The sequence below is a fragment of the Pelodiscus sinensis genome, chromosome 5 (assembly GCF_052426305.1).
Source record: "Pelodiscus sinensis isolate ZL-2025 chromosome 5, ASM5242630v1, whole genome shotgun sequence".
In the NCBI taxonomy this organism is placed as follows: domain Eukaryota; kingdom Metazoa; phylum Chordata; order Testudines; family Trionychidae; genus Pelodiscus; species Pelodiscus sinensis.
Window position 1 is genome coordinate 133,612,502 of NC_143056.1, and position 16,616 is coordinate 133,629,117.

Consider the following 16,616-nt stretch of genomic DNA (forward strand, 5'->3'; position numbering starts at 1 on the left):
GAGGAGACGGAGGGGGGACAGGATAGAGGTCTCTAAAAGCAGGGGTTGGGTGGAGAGGGTGCATTCAGAAAAGTTCTTCATGAGTTCCCATAAAGAAGGACTAGAGGACACCAAAGGAAAGGAATGGGTAGCAGGCTTCAAACTAGTAAGAGAAAGTTGTTCTTCTTCACAAAGCAAATAGTTAACCTGCGGAACTCCTTGCTGCAGGAGGCTGTGAAGGCTACAACTAGAACAGAGTTGAAAGGGAAGTGAGATCAAGTCATGGAGGTTGGGTCCATGGAGTAGTCTTAGCCAGGGGGTAGGAGTGGTGTCCCTGCCCAAAGTTTGTGGAAGGCTGGAGAGGGATGGCACGAGACAAATGGCTTGGTCACTGTCTTCGGTCCATCCCCTCCAGGGTCCCTAGGGTTGGACGCTGTCGGCAGACAGGCTACTGGGCTAGATGGACCTTTGGTCTGACCCAGGACGGCCATTCTAAGCTCAGGGCTCAGGGTCGGGGGTCTCAGTGGACCCCCTTGATTTTCATGCACACCTGCTCCTGGGTGGCCAGGCTGGCAGCTATCCTGCCTTAGACGGCCACTTTCCTGTGCCTAGTGCGGAGATCGTGGACGAGGTCCACGATGTCTGCACTAGCCCAGGAAGGTGCCCGCCTCTTGCGGTCTAGGGCAAGCTCCTGGGAGCTGCCAGCCTGGTCCCGGGAAGAGGGGGTGGGCTGGGGGACATCGGGTGGGTGGCTCTGTGCCGTGCCAGGTGCAGGGTCTGCTGGCTGGGTGCTGGCAGGCTTGCACCTGGCACGGGCACCGTAGCCAGCCCGTGCCCCTTTAAGGGGTCCGGGGCCGGGAGGGGGGCATAGAGTTTCCCTGGTGTTGGCCAGAGTGGCCACCAGGGAAAGCTGGGGAGGGCTAGCCTCCCACTAGTTCAAATTAAGGGGCTACACAGCCCTTAATTCGAACTAGTAAGTTCGAACTAGGCTTAATCCTCGTGCAATGAGGTTTTCCTAGTTCGAACTAAGCGCTCCCCTAGTTCAATTCAAATTCGAACTAGCGGAGCGCTAGTGTAGCGGCTATGAATGTTAGTTCGAACTAACGTCCGTTAGTTCGAACTAACATTGTAGTGTAGACATACCCTCGGAGTATTGTGTCCAGTTCTGGGCACCGCATTTCAAGAAAGATGTGGAGAAATTGGAGAGGGTCCAGAGAAGAGCGACAAGAATGATTAAGGTCTAGAGAACATGAGCTATGAAGGAAGGCGGAAAGAATTGGGCTTGTTTAGTTTAGAAAAGAGAAGACTGAGGGGGGACATGATAGCAGCTTTCAGGTATCTAAAAGGGTGTCACAAGGAGGAGGGAGAAAACTTGTTCATCTTGGCCTCTGAGGATAGAACAAGCAGCAATGGGCTTAAACTGCAGCAGGGGAGGTTTAGGTTGGACATTAGGAAAAAGTTCCTACCTGTCAGGGTGGTCAAACACTGGAATCAATTGCCCAGGGAGGTTGTGGAATCCCCATCTCTGGAGATATTTAAGAGCAGGTTAGATAAATGTCTCTCAGGGATGGTCTAGACAGTATTTGGTCCTGCCGTGAGGGCAGGGGACTGGACTCGATGCCTCTCGAAGTCCCTTCCAGTCCTAGTATTCTATGATTCTATTCAGCAGAGGGCCTGGGGGGGTGTTTTGCACTTCGGAAAGGTTTAGACACACTCGTGAGAGGCTAGAGTCGAGCAACACACGTGATGAGAAGGCTGGAAAACCTGGCCTACAAGCAGGGCTGGTGACAGACTTCACCAGGCCTTGGGCAATGTGTGTGTGGGAGGGGCACGCTCCGTGCTCCCAGAAGGGGCGGGGCCTTGGGAACAAGGGGTGGGTCTGGAGCAGAAGGGGCGGGGCTAGAGCTAGCCTCCCTAGCCATCCCTGAGTGCGGTCCACACCACATCACACAGGACTCCAGCGGCGATTTAAAGGGCTCTGGATACCGCTGGTGCCAAGGGGGCAGCAGTGTGGCTCAGACCCTCTTAAATCACCAGGCTCCAGGACAACTACTGTATTTTAGCGTATATAACCCGCAGGTTATATGAGTTTTTACAACACACACACCCCTCCCCCATGGGGTATACAATATTTTTTTTTACTCACCTGGTGAGTTCCTGTACAACCGCCAGCCTCCGGGTGGGGGAGCGCACATCCCCCTGGTTCCCGCGCAGCCGCAGAAAGCGGTGGGGGAGCACTCATCTCCCGGTTTCCGCGCAGCCGCAGGAACTGGGGGATGAGTGCTCCCCCACCCGGAGACTGGCAGCTGCGCAGGAACTGGGGCGTTTAGGCTGGCTAATCCCACCCCCTCCCCCGGCACCCTAAATTAGCTAATATACCCCGGCACAGTTGGAAAGAAAAGTCTTGTATAGCCTGTGGGTTATACTTGTGCGCAAGGTATACAAGATTTTTTTTACTCAATTCGGAAAAAGTCGAGGGGTATATTCGCTAACATACGGTACCCCATGCGCTCCCCTGGTCTGCAGCCCTGCCTCTGAAGAAAGGTCAAAAGAACAGGACAAGGTCAGTCCAGAGACAAGGCGGCTGTGGAGGGAGCCGGTAACTGCCTACAGCGATGGAAAAGGTTGTGAGCAAGAGGCCAGTGAACCATTGCTCTGGACAACGAGGAGCTGGATTAATTGGTGGCAAGAAAATGAAGGTTTGCTCTGAGGGGAAACTTTCTAGCTATGCTCTGGCACCAGTTTCCACGTGTGGAATCCCCATCGGAGGAGGGTTTTCAGAACAGGAGGGACAAATACCTGTCCGGGATCATCTTGGTTTCCTTGGTCCTGCCTCACTGCTCCTCCCACGGTCCCTCCCAGCCCTAAGGTTGTAGGCTCCCACGCCTGGCACTGATTCAAGTGCTCATGTTTCATGTCAGCAGCAAAGAGCGAATTGCACAAGCGAAAATGACGCAACCTTGCCGGAGGCAACAAGGGAAACGGATGGTGAAACGCACCGCTGGCTGCTCGCCAGGGGTTAGCGGAGGGCTGCTGTCAGCCATTCACTCTCAGGGTAGGTAAAAAAAAAGCCCCGTAAGGAAAGATCCCAGGCCTTTTACTTCCTGACAAGCGTCTCCTTTGCCTATCTCCCTGGTCTGCCCGCTGGCATGCCCCGAGACGCACACAAAACACGTGGCTTGTGTGCTTCCGCTTCCTCGTCACTTCCACATTCCCTGGCATGCTGTCAATTGTCCAGCCCATCAAAACTCGGAACAGCTCAGCCCCTCCAGCTGTGATGAAATCCCATCCCCTGGCTATGGGCTTAGATCCTGGGGAAACCTCTATGGGACACATTTGCCCCTCCTCCGTACACCAGAGCCTTGGAAAGCTGCCTTAATATCCAGACACACGCATGATGCCCTCTTCTCGCGGCATTGCCACATGGGGATACTCATAAAAACCATCAGAGGAGTAGCCGTGTTCGTCTGGATCTGCAAAAGCAACGAGGAGTCCTGTGGCAACTTATAGACTAACACAGTGGTCCCCAGCCTTTCGGGGCTGCCGGGCACCCGGGGGCGGGGCCACGCATGTGTCTGGGGGTGGGACCACCCATACGCCGCATGCCAGGTGCTGGCGCCACCCATGTGCCGCAGTCCCGGGGCCAGCGCCGGTCCTGTGCCGCACGCCATGGGGTGGGGCTGCCCATACGCCACACGCCCGGGGCTGGTGCTGCTCCTGTGCCGTGTGCCCAGGGGCGGGGATGCCCATACGCCATGCACCCAGGAGCCGACAGCGCCCACGGGCCCGGGCCAGCCCTGATCACTCGGCGGGCGCACAGAAATGGCCCAGCGGGCACCATGGCACCCGCGGGCACCACGTTGAGGACCACTGGACTAACAGATGTATACGAGCATAAGCTTTTGTGGGCAAAGACCCACTTCGTCAGATGCAAGTCATGTAAATTCCACTACATGCATCTGATGAAGTGGGTCTTCGCACACTAAAGCTTATGCTCCAATACATCTGTTAGCCTATAAGGGTACGTCAAGACTACAGGCTTTTGTTGACATGACAGTGTAGACGCAAAGGACAGTGTAGATGCAATAACGCCTTCTGTTGACAGAACTCTGTCGACAAAAGACGCTATTCCTCGAAGAATGAGGTTTACAGAACTCGGCGGCAGTGTAGACGCAGGTCTAGTTTTGTCGACAAAAGTCCACTTTTCTTGACAAAACCCTGTAGTCTAGACACACCCTAAGGTGCCACAGGACTCCTCGTCGCTCATAAAAACCATGTTCTCCCGCCCTCCCAGCTCTGCACACTCACCTCCATGTGTTGACTCAGCAATCAAATGAACTTTTTTCCATTTGTGGGAGTGGGGAATATGCTTTCACTTCCATGCACGGTCTTTGCACCTTCTGTGGATTTGCTGCACTTTCCCGACACACCTGGAAGATCAAAGCACTGTGGGATCCGCTGCCTCAGCACGAGAGAACTTGCAGCCGCACAAGCGAAGAGTTGTTGAGAGGTTAAAGCAGGTAAAACATTCACAGGTGAGTCACAGATTGTAACGCCAGGGTCCCCATGTATTGTCTCTGGAGATCTCCACTTTACATCTGGTAAACTTCCCCGTGAGAGTCCAAACAATCCAGAGATGCAGGATCCATCCATGAATCCACACATACAGCTTCTTCTCACAGAAAATCAGCTGCGGATTGCAGGACTCCAGGGTAAAAGATGCAGGTAACTGGGTAACATGATGGCAGGGGAAATTCAGCACAGAGAGGGTGAGATTGCGGGGAGGGGGTGGGAACAGTTTAAACGGAGTGACGTACAATGTCCGAAACAAATTAGCTAAACAAAGGGAGCACTGAGGAGAGATTCCACTCACAGGACACAAGAGGGAGCCAGCGCCCCACTCAGACACCAACCTCCCTGACCCAAAAACACAGAGGGGTTAGAATGAGGCTTGAAAGTACCAGGAAATATGAGACACGTCGACTTCACCTTATCCACACCAACTGGCGAGAACATAGCTCGGTCCATACTCAGCAACATTTACAGAGATGGAAAGTAAGAAAATCCCTGCCCGGAATCCTATCAGAGTTGGATTGAGAGCTCCTGACTTGGTACTTTTTGACATGTGGGGTTGACAATTTCGGCTTCCACAGTTATAAAGCTTTAACTTTTTGCATCTCAGCGTCGACTGGGCTGTCTTTAAATAATTAGAAGCGTCAGGGGGTAGCCGAATTAGTCTGTACAGGATACAATTAAAACACCAAAACTGGTCTGGTAGCACTTTATAGACTAACAAAACATAGAGATGGTATCATGAGCTTTCGCAGGCACAGCCCTTTTTGGGTCTGCACATCCTAAACTCAAAACTCTGGTCATCTGAAGAAGTGGGCTGTGCCCACGAAAGCTCATAATACCATCTACATGTTTTGTTAGTCTATAAAGTACTACCAGATCATTTTTGGTTTTTTAAATATGACACACGCACACCCTTGGTCTCTGATCCCGCCTCAGTTCTGAAATCATAAGTAAATAAGAATTAAAAAAGCTTAAAAATAAACCTTGATATTATCCACTGAAATTGTAAAAGAAAATATGGAAAAATCCGGTTCTGCCAAGTCTACTTACTCTCGACTTCTCTGTCCACATATAAGTTGGTTTAATCACAATAGTTCTACCCTCTAGTTCCGTGGTTTTCCCAGGACTATATCTGACAATATTATAGCAGTTTAATATTCGATATCCATACTTCAATTCATTCATTCGCAGACTGGGAAAAAGGGAAGTCTCTTCAAAGCAACATCAATGAAACACTTTTGTTCAAGGCTGCAAATTCACTGACTTTCCACCGGCTCTTGAGAAAGTGCTAAGAAACACTCCTATTAGACGTCCAGGGATTTTTGCTCTTTCAGGCCTCTGTCCTGCCTTTTCTAAAAGATCTTGATGGCTGAGCAATTCTTAACCAGTGGTGCGTGTTTGAATTTCAATAGCAACACCAACAAAGCAAGGTGTCCTATAATCGGCTCAGTTGGAATGATTGAACCCGCGACAACGAACCTAGCAGACTGCAGAAAAGCACACGCAAGAATGACCATTGATGGACCTAGCCTCCGTGAATGGATCTAATTGTTTTTAACCCATTTAAGGACCGGTGCGACGCCGGGTAAATCTGCTAGTTTGGAGGCCTTGCTCATGACTCTAAGAATAAACGTTGTTATGTTGCAACCATCCACCAAGACTGAGGTGTTTCAGCTAACCTCGGCTAGGAACTTATTCCTTAGGACGGATGCTAATGATATTGAGGGTCCTAAAGCAGCAAGCAAGCTCTTCAACCAAGAGCCTGTTTAAGTGCCAGGGGTATTGAAGTGTCTAGTTTTAGTGCGACTGCAGCCACACAGATAAGCCAGCCCCAAACAGCCAGTGTGGGCAGCAGGGAACAGAAGTGAGATGCCCTTCCTCCACCCCCTTGGTGCAGCTGGCCTTGTCCTGCCATGCCGTGTGAGGAGGGGCAGGCTGGCACTGCAAAGAAAGCCATGATCTAAGCTTTCGCCGTCTCCGTTTCATCTTGGCTCGTCCCCAGCCAGACACAAATAGCAGCAGGGACTGCGCCAAGCGCCACGGGAGAGGAGGAGGAAGCAAAGCGTCTGTGGGTCGAGACTTCTTCCTCGCTGATTTCCCAGCGGTCCTGACACACGCCTCATCCCCGTCGCCTGCTCACACCACCTGCCCGACGCAGCCAGTCTGCTGCTGAACGCAGACGCCTCCCGGGAACACGAGAGCTAGAGAGCAACTCGGCTTCCCTGCCGTGCGAAACAGAGCCAAGGGCATGCTGCAAGAGAGGCTGGAGTGACTCTGCGTTTCTGCAGGCCGACACCTTGCGGGGACGGGGATCTCGCTGGACTCTCACAGACCCAGCAGGTAGGCACCGCGCGACTTTTCACTAATCGCTCCCCCTCTCCCCTCTGGGGAAACGTTTCTTCTGCCTGCCAGAGCCTTCGCGCTCTGCCGCCCTTTCCCTCACGTAAGAACGGCCATAATGGGTCAGAGCAAAGAGCGGTCTAGCCCAGTGTCCTGTCTGCCAACAGCAGCCAATGCCACGTGCCGCAGAGGGAGGGAACAGATCCCTCCTCCGTCGCCCACTCCCAGCCTCTGACAAACAGCGGCTAGAGACACCATTCCTGCCCAGCCTGGCTAACCTGCATGGATTTATTTAGTTCTTTTTTGAAACCTGTTAAAATCCTGGCCTTCAAATCATCCACCGGCAAGGAGTTCCACAGGTTGACTATGCGCCGTGTGAAGAAAAACCTTCCTTTCGTTTTCAACCTGCGACCTGTTTAATTCATTTGGTGAACCCTAGTTCTGATGTGATGGGAACAAGTAAATAACGTTTCCTTATTCACTTTCTCCACACCAGTTGTGATTTTAGAGACCCCCTTAGCCTCCTTTTTTCCAAGCTGAAACGTCCTAGTCTTTTCAATCGCTCTTCATATGGCAGCTGTTCCCAACCCCTTCCCCGGCCCTACCTTCACTCACCACCTCTGCCGAGCTGGTAGCCATCTGGCAGATGGAGTAGCCCTTTTGCTACTCCCCTGAGATGGTGGATATGGAGCAGAGAAGCTACATTGCGGTTTTGCAGGCAGGGGATAATTTTCTCAGCACCTCAGAGAAAACGTTAAGATACGAGAGACGATAAGAAGGGCCCTGGAAGTTCAGTTCGATTTTGGCAGGGTAGTGAGGCGACCGCCCTGCTCCCGGTGAGAGAAGGGTTAAGCCCAACCCTGGAGCAAGCGGCCAATCAGGGCCCAGCTGGGGCGGTATAAATAGGAGCTGCTGAGCTCAGGGACACACTCTTGCTCCAGCGGTGGAGCAGGAAGGACCTGGCAGCCTGGCAAGAGTTTCAGTGTTTTTCCGTTTGAAACAACTCTTTCAAAAAGCCGTCTCGTTCCGTGTAACGTGAAAACAACCCAACGCCGTTCGACACGGCACCAACCCTTGCTGTCCCGGGCCCAGCCAGACATTTCATCCGCCCCCCGGATTGTGAGGTCCGGTTTTCGAATGGCCAGCCCCCCAAAGCATCCACGGCCGTGCCCCCTTCGGATCGCAGAAACCGTGCTGCTGCCGAGAAGAAAGGGAGGAGTCTGATGATCCCCACGAATGGTAACAGCTGGGCCCGGAGGAGGACCGTGCCCAACTGTAGATCCTACAGAGGGATGTGGCCAAATTGGAGAGAGTCCAGAGGAAAGCAACGAACACGATAAGAGAATGTAACCGTCGAGGAGAGGCCGAGGGACCCGGGCGGGGATAGTTGAGAGAAGAGAACACAGCGGAGGGGTCTCAGAACAGTCTTCAAATAGGTACAAAGTGGATACAAAGGGAACGGTGATGAGTTGTTCTCCGAGTCCACTGAAGGCAGGACAAGAAGAAGCGGGTTCAACTGCAGCCAGGGAGCTGTGGATTAGATCTTAGGAAATTATTTTAACTTTAAGCAAAGTGATGCTCTGGACAGGGGAGCCAACAGCTCCTGCAGGCCCCTGGGAAAGGTGGGGTAGGAAGGCTGACTCCACAATCCAGGAAGGGACGGGAGCCTCAGGCAGAAGGGGCGGAGCCTCAGGCAGAAGGGGCGGAGCCTCAGGCAGAAGGGGCGGAGCCTCGGCAGCCAGCCCTCCACACACACCCAGTCCTTAGAGCTGCCTGGAGCAAGAGATGGAAATTTAAAGGGGCGGGGACTCCAGCCACTAGTGCAGCTGCAGTAGAGCAGTGGTGGCCGGGAGCAGCGTTCCCTGTAAGCTGAGCGCTTGGGCAGCCACCGACGAAAGATTCAGATGCCGCCTAGCTGATTCGCAGAGCGCCCACAGGGCTGACAGCCGGCAGCCTGTGTTTCTACTGCTGGTGCACATCTGTGTGTCTCGGTGTGCAAAACAAAATTTATTCTGCACATGGGTGGAAAAATTAGAGGGAACAATGTCTGGGGGTCCCAGGCCCCTCTGAATCACCAGGCCCCAGGGCAACTACCCCTTTACCCCTCCCCTCCCTTCCATCAGCAGGCCTGGCTCTGGAGCTTGTGGACTCAACACTTGAGGGCTCTGAGAACAGGTCGGACAAATACCCGTGACTGGTGTCCTAGGTTTACTTGGCCTTGCCACAGGACGAGGTGGCCTCCCGAAGGCCCTTCCAGCCCGATAGCTCTGTCCTTCGATCCCTAGCGGCCTCTCTCCCCGCTAGCCCTGGCCTCTCAGGTAGCTTTACGATTGTGTCATTCCAGCCCCTGGGACGCGGGAGCCATGGCCGCCGGCGACAACTCCGCCGTGATACGCACCCGGCGCAAGGAGCTGATCGGAATCATCCAGAGAGACCCCGAGAGCGTCTTGGACGAGCTGCTGGCCCAGTCGGCCATCTCCGAAGAGGAGTACGACAGCATGAACCAGATGGAAGACACGGTGGCCAGAATTAGGAAGTTGCTGATTTACATACAGAGAAGGGGGGAGCCGGCCTGCCGCATCTTCCTGGAGTGCTTAGAAAGCTTATTCCCAGGCACAAACCAGCCGTGGCGGCCTTCTGAATATGGTAAGTCGCATGCTGAAGTGGGTTATAGAATCATAGAACCAGAGAGCTGGAAGAGACCTCAGAAGGTCGTCAAGTCCAGCGCCCTGCTCTAAGCAGGACCAATCCCAACTCAATCAACCCGGCCAGGGCTTTGTCAAGCCGAGACTTAAACACCTCTAGGGATGGAGACTCCACTACTTCCCTAGGGAACCCATCCCAGCGCTTCACCACTCTCCTAGGGAAATAATTTTTCCTAATATCCAACCTGGACCTCTCCCACCACAACTTGAGACCATCGCTCCTTGTTCTGCCATGTGTCACTACTGAGAACAGCCTCTCTCCATCCTCTTTGGAACCGCCCTTCAGGAAGTTGAAGGCTGCTCTCAAATCCCCCCTCACTCTTCTCTTCTGCAGACTAAACAGACCCAAGTCCCTCAGCCTCTCCTCCTAGGTCATACGCTCCAGCCCCCGAATCATTTTGGTTGCCCTCCGCTGGACCCTCTCCAGTGCGTAGGTTTGACCTACGAAAGCTGATGCCTTAATAAACCCGAGTCAACAGTGGGCGCTTGTAGCCAAGAAGGCTAACGGCTTATTAGGGTGCATTAGGAGGAGCATTGCCAGCAGAACTAGGGAAGTGATTATGCCCCTTGATTCGGCACTGGTGGGGCCACATTTGGAGTACTCCATCCAATTCTGGAGCCCCCACTGTAGAAAGGATGTGGACGCATTGGAGAGTCCAGTGGAGGGCAACCAAAATGATTTGGGGGCTGGAGCACATGATCTACGAGGAGAGGCTGAGGGAGTTGGGTCTGTTTAGTCTGCAGAAGGGAAGAGTGAGGGGGGACTTGATAGCAGCCTTCAACTTCCTGAAGGGGGGTTCCAAAGAGGCTGGAGAGAGGCTGTTCTCAGTGGGAGCAGATGGCAGAACAAGGAGCAATGGTCTCAAGTTGTGGTGGGAGAGGTCCAGGTTGAATAGCAGGAAAAACTCTTTCCCTAGGCGGGTGGGGAAGCGCTGGGATGGGTTCCCTAGGGTGGGGGTGGAATCTCCATCCCTAGGGATGTTTCAGTCCCAGTTTGACCAAGCCCTGGCTGGGTTGGTTTAGTTGGGATTGGTCCTGCCTTGGGCAGGGGGCTGGACTAGATACCTCTTGAGGGCTCTTCCAGCCCTAGGATGTGTTAGTCCCTAAGGTGCCACAGGACTCATTGTTTTGGGTCAGTCTCCTCCCGGAAGAGCCATGACACCAGGCGCCCGTATGGGTCCGACGGGTGCAGCACGCTGCACTCAGTACGTCCACCAGGGCCAGTGGCTACGCCCCAGAAGGCCCCAGAAGAGCTGCTCCTCGCACGTGCACCACACAGAACTGGTAGCTCGCGGGTGACTCGCATTCATCCTCCGTCCCTGCGCCTTCTGCAGGCTCATCTTTGCCCAGGCGCGCTGGGAAGGCTGCAAGAGCAGCTGGAAGCGCAGGGGCGGGTCCACCCTTGCCGGTTCTACTCGGGGACACGCAGAGCTTGGCCTCAGCGCTCAGGGGAGGCCAGCAGAGGGGTGACACTGCCGGGCACGTGCTGGAGAGGCGCGCGCAGAAGCGAGGCACGAGGCAGGCGGGCCGGGGGAGGAGGAGAAGTAGAAAGAGCCTCCAGCAGAAACAAGGAGGAGCCTCATGGCGCTTCGAAGACGAAAGCGCGGGGCCCAAGTGAACGTGTTAGTCTCGCAGGTGCCGCAGGGCGTTGTTTGTTCAGAAGCATTTGCCGGGAAGCCGGGGGAGAGCGGAGGAGAAGGAGATGAAAACAGGAATGGAAAAGGCCGGGTAATGAATGAGACATGGTGGTAAGACGTCCTGGCGTCTCCAGGAATTAGCCTCAGAGAGCCCCCTGCTGGCAGTACCTCGCCCGCTGTTACCCGTTTTTTTGTACGTTCTCCCCCACACATTAGGACCTGGGTCCCCGCCCCCAGGCCGCAGCACCCGTCCCTCAGGGTTCTGCCTGAAAGGAGGCTCATCTCCCAGGGAACCCTGTTACCCTCTACGCCGCCATCTTGCCTCAGTGACCCACTGCCGTTCGTCAGCTAGCCCCATTCCCTTGGGGGCAAATGGCCATTTGAACCGGCTGCTTCACCACTGGCAAGGGGGGTTGGCCCTGCTGCCTATTCCCGCCCTGGCTGCTCCTCCACAGCCCTGGTATCTCCCTGGGGTCTATTCAGGCCTGAGCGCCCCTGGCTCACCCTGCCTTCCCCCAGCGCTGCTCTGGCCAACGTACTCTGCTAGCAGGCAGCTGGGTCCCTCTCCCTCCAGGGCTGGAGCAAGAGTGAATCCCTCCTGGCCAGCCATCTTTTTATACAGCCCTGCTGGGCTCTGATTGGCTGCCTCAAACCCTCTCCCGATTGGCTCCCAGTCTCCGCCCTCTCCCAGGGCTGTTTTAACTCTTTCCATTCCAGGACAGAACAGCCACCCATTACAGGGTCTTAGAGGCACATCAATGTAAATGCTCTCAAACTTAACAAAACTTTTGTCTGGGAATTTTCTAGAGCTGTGGGCTGCATGGTCCAATTAGGCAGGTAAAGAAAGTCAATTAACAACGATTTCGTTTTGATGATTGAGTTGGGGTTGGTCCTACTTTGGGTAGGGGGCTGGACTTGATGACTCCTGAGGTCTCTTCCAGCCTAGGATTCTAACAATAGACTGCTCTTCTGTTTTTCCTCCTCTGCTTTCCTTGGTAGATTTTTTCAATCCAGAGCGAGATTCACGGCCTGTGCGAAACCCAGAGCCAAGGGAGAGGGATTTTTTCAATCCAGAGCACCATCCAAAGGTGGAGGAAGGAGATGGTCTCGCTCCAGAGCAGGAATCAGAGACCCTGCGAGACCCGGAGCCAGAGGAGAAAGAGGATTTCGATCCAGAGCTGGAGGAGGGAAACGGTTCAAATCCAGAGAGAGAATCAGACACTGAACGGGACCCGGAGACGGGCGGTTCCGATTTGGAGCAGGAACCAGAGACTCAGTACAACCAAGAGCTGGATGAGGAAGTTGGTTCAAATCCAGAGGAAGAATCAGAAACGGAACCGGACCCTGAGTCAGAAGGTTCAAATTCCGAGCAGGAGTCAGATACCCAGTGAGACCTAGACCCTGGTGAGAAGAAAAAACTTCTCCCAAAAGCTTCGTCCTCATAGAGGAGTCCTTCTGTATTGATAGAGTCTGCTTTTACCAGCCACGGGCTGCCCTCAGTGTCAACTTAAAGCCATGAATTCCCTCCAGGAGGCTGCCGATGGAGAAGAGCGATTCCATTGCGGTTGCCAGAACCGTGTTGTAACTGCAATTGTGGATCCCTTTGTCGCGTGGGCATCAGCATGGGAGGAAGGAGGACCACAGCATCACCAGAGTTTCTTTATCCATCAGGACATGGAGTCTGGGAACGTGCCGCAGGGAATCTCAGATGGGCCAGTTGCGATTTCCCTGGGGCGAGGAGAGGAGAAATCAAATACACCAAGTGAACCATGAAACCCGGCCAGTGAGAATGGGAAGGGACGTCAGGGTACCGACAAGATGGACAGCTGCCTGCAATCGTTTCTCGAGCTGTGGATCTTGCGGCTGGCGTCCCAGCCTTTGTCACTCCGATGCTGGATCTGCTCAGAAACGGTAGCGGATGCAGAATTCGGCAGTGTCGTTTCACGAGCAAAATTCCTGCTCTCCAACTTGCGGCAGCTGCTGATTGGTGCGAACCAATCAGGTTAACTTCGAGATCTTGGTTAAACCACTAGGTAGGTCTCGCTCCAGAGCAGGAATCAGAGACCCTGCGAGACCCGGAGCCAGAGGAGAAAGAGGATTTCGATCCAGAGCTGGAGGAGGGAGATGGTTCATCTACCTACCTACCAACCAGCTGTTTTTCTCCCGGGGATATCTGCTATGGCTCCTCTCTTGCCCAACCAAGGCGAATCTTTCCCCTCTGGTACCTCATTCTTGTTGAGGCTGCTTCTTTACATTTCACGGCTATTTCCTTGATGCGGCCAGTTGCATTTTCTTCATGGGATGCCACCCATTGTCATGTGGCCCAAATACCCATTTTACTAGCCCCGTCTGAAGCTCCTCACCCTCTGAACCAACCAAAAGTAATTGGGTGCCTCTGACCAATTTCCCCATCTCCCTCTTCATCCCGTTATTCTGAGCCGGAAACTCACTCCAGGTCTGGCGTGGATCCCATCCCTCGCACACACGGTGATGGACGTGGGATGTGTTTTCCGATGGAGGGCAGCGGGAGGGAGAAGGAGTTGTCCCACAACTGCTCAATGCCCAGGGATGGTCAAAAAGGCCGACAATGATGGGAACTATTAGGAAAGCCATAGAAAAGTATCACTGAGCCATTACACAAATGCATGGGTTCCGAACAGGGAAAGCGACGTGATCCAGGGTACGGAAGAGCTTCCACACGAGGAGAGGGTAAAAAAGGGGAACACCGTGCAGCTTACAACAGAGAGGACTAGCGGGGGACATGATGGAGTCTTTCAAATAAGGAACAGTGTAAGAAAAGCGAACAGGGAAGTGTTAAGTTACCCTTTCCTGCAATACAAAAAACAGGGCTCACCTGAGAAAATTAACAGGCAGCAGGTTCAATATGAAGGGCAAGTACTTAATAGACAATTAAGCAGTGGAACTCACTGCTGCAGGATGTTGTGATGGCCAAAAGCATAACAAAAAAACCTGGGTAAATTCATGGAGGATTCAATGACTGTTACCCAAGATGGTCAGGGACACAACCCCATGCTTGCCGTGACCCTCAACCCGTGACTGCAAGAAGCTCAGAATGGAAGAGAGATGGATCACTCCATAACTGCCTTGTTCTGTGCTGTCCACAAAAGCGTTACTGGCCACAAGTCGGAGACAAGATACTGGGATACATTTGTCTGACCCAGCATGACACCTCTTATCTTTCTGAGATAACCTTCCTTTTCTGATGGTTACAAACCTTCTTCTGATCTTCTGCCTCAATTACTTCCTGGCCAATTAATTCCCATGTGTCCTTGGGCCAACATTGTCCTTTAGCTTCAGTAGCTGTTCTCCTTCCCTGGTATTTAGCCCCCGAAGGATGGGATTTCCAAGTTGCTATGTTGGAGAGGACATTTTCAACACATTTTTCCACCATCAAAAGAGCTGTGGTAGAAAACCAACAAGGCTGAATGGATCAAGCTGTGAAACAATGGCCCGATCATCAGAGGTCCACTATCTTAGGTACATGGAGAAAACAATTCAGATTAAGATAGGGTACGATTTTAAAAGCAGAATAGCTATTCCTTATTAGCCTCATGTGTAGACACACTTATTCTGGAATAAGGTACCCATATTCCAGAATCAATGTGCTCCCATAAGGAGAGAATCCGGAATAGCTCATCAGGAATAACTCCATGTGTGGACAAGTCATACATCCACATGGGGAGTGATGGAGGAATAGCTACTGAGGGACAGACAAGCACGGAGATGCTTCCCTTATCGGGAGTCGGCTTCTGGGCCTGCTAAAACGATGTCAACGGATCTGCTCCTGTAACCGAAACGTGAGGGTTATCTAGCTTGGCTTGTAGTAAGGCAGAAGATGGCTTGCCAAGATTACATTTTTATTGGTAGCTGTGGATAAACGTGGCTTTCACCATACACACATGAACTGATGCAAAAATATTTCCATCGACAATTTTCCAAATTTACAGTGAGCCAAGCTAAGAAAAACGCTGCCTGAGAATGTAAGAGAATTTGATTTAAAGCTATCGACGGTGCACTCTTTGACCTAAGCAGTGTTGCTGTAGCCGTATCTCTCCCAGGATCTTAGCGAGACCAGGGGAGTGAAGTAGGCTCTCTTATTGGGTGGAGAGAGAAGTTTTCAAACTATATAAAACTCTTCTTCACGTCTTGGGAAAGCGACTAGGAGCATGACAGGTAAATACAAAATGGAACAGATAATTTAGCCGAAGTAGGTAGCTTTTGTTCTAAGGGGTGTGGCCCTTTAATACCCGATGATACCCCTGAGATACAGCAACGATATTTTTATCTTCTGAAGAGACAACTTCGGCTCCCTGAGAGATTTCCACCACAGCTTCAACTACCACCACCCAGCCATCCAGTTCCCACTGGAACATGCCTACACCACCACGAACTTCCTGGATACCACAACTAGCTTCAACAATGGAACTCTACCGAGAAGAAACTTCTGGTTCACCCTCCGACCTTCATGGAGCCAAACACACCAAGAAATCGGTTATCAACAGTCAGGCCCTCCGACGTTCCGAGGCGTAAGTCTGGGATCTCCACCTCAACCCAACACTGACTGCAGCAAACATTGCAACAAAGAAGTAGACCCCCATCACGGGATGGGCCACCCAAACACGCTGTGAGAAGACAGAAATACCATCCCCCCTCCAACCACAGACCCTTAATTGTCACCTAACACCCACATTGGAACCCATAGGGGGTGTCAGCAGATAACTACAACCCATACTCAATGGGGATCCCATCCTGGAAGAAATCTTTCAGGAATCACAACTTCTGACCGTCAAACAATCCCCCACTTCTCCAAGCTTCTCCTCGAAGAAAGCAGACACACCTCCACTGCTACCATGATCCACACAAGACACCGTTCACGAGCCAGGGTCCTACACAACTGACCAGAGACACTGGATTTGTGGCTTATTTCAACAACATGTAACCCACGAACCACCCCTTTTTTTTTCCCTTGTTGTTGTCCTATCTTAGAGGAGCGTTAATGGGCCATTCCACCTTGAAGGGTAGATCTACACTACGCAGCGATGGTAGTGACAAGGCTGCGTCGCTAAAAGTCGACGCACGTGTACACTGTTGGTTGGCACGTTCGCCCCACAAAATACTTCCCCCCACCCACTCCTGGGTGCTGTGCTGGCAAAGCAGCGTTGGCACTGCTGCGGCAAAACTTCTGTGGTTCAGGGGTGGGCGGGTTAAGCACGTGTGAATGACAGCTAGGCTTTCCTACCAACCGAAGGTAGTCCAATAAAAGCTATGTCTCCTCCGCCTTGTCTGGCTAGCATACTTTGACTTGGGAGGTTGACAATCTGGGTTTGAACAACTAGCATCGCAGTACTGTCTGACCCGC

The 16,616-nt window shown here is 52.7% G+C and overlaps 1 protein-coding gene across 1 annotated transcript; it reads left to right on the plus strand.

Annotated features, from left to right (window-relative positions):
- The first annotated feature begins 2,321 nt into the window (after positions 1–2,321).
- On the plus strand, positions 2,322–16,311 carry NOL3 (nucleolar protein 3). The gene is made up of 3 exons (XM_006116439.4): positions 2,322–6,894; positions 9,239–9,540; positions 12,236–16,311. Exons 2-3 carry the CDS (start codon positions 9,258–9,260, stop codon positions 12,625–12,627), a joined length of 675 nt encoding a protein of 224 aa, XP_006116501.3. The 5' UTR covers positions 2,322–6,894; positions 9,239–9,257; the 3' UTR covers positions 12,628–16,311.
- Positions 16,312–16,616: the final 305 nt, after the last annotated feature.

What these genes read in the sequence shown, in the direction of transcription:
- NOL3 (XM_006116439.4), top strand. Translation starts at nt 9,258, where the DNA reads ATGGCCGCCGGCGACAACTCCGCCGTGATACGCACCCGGCGCAAGGAG. An exon ending in GTGGCGGCCTTCTGAATATG is followed by an intron (nt 9,541 to 12,235) that starts GTAAGTCGCATG and finishes TTTCCTTGGTAG; the next exon opens with ATTTTTTCAATCCAGAGCGA.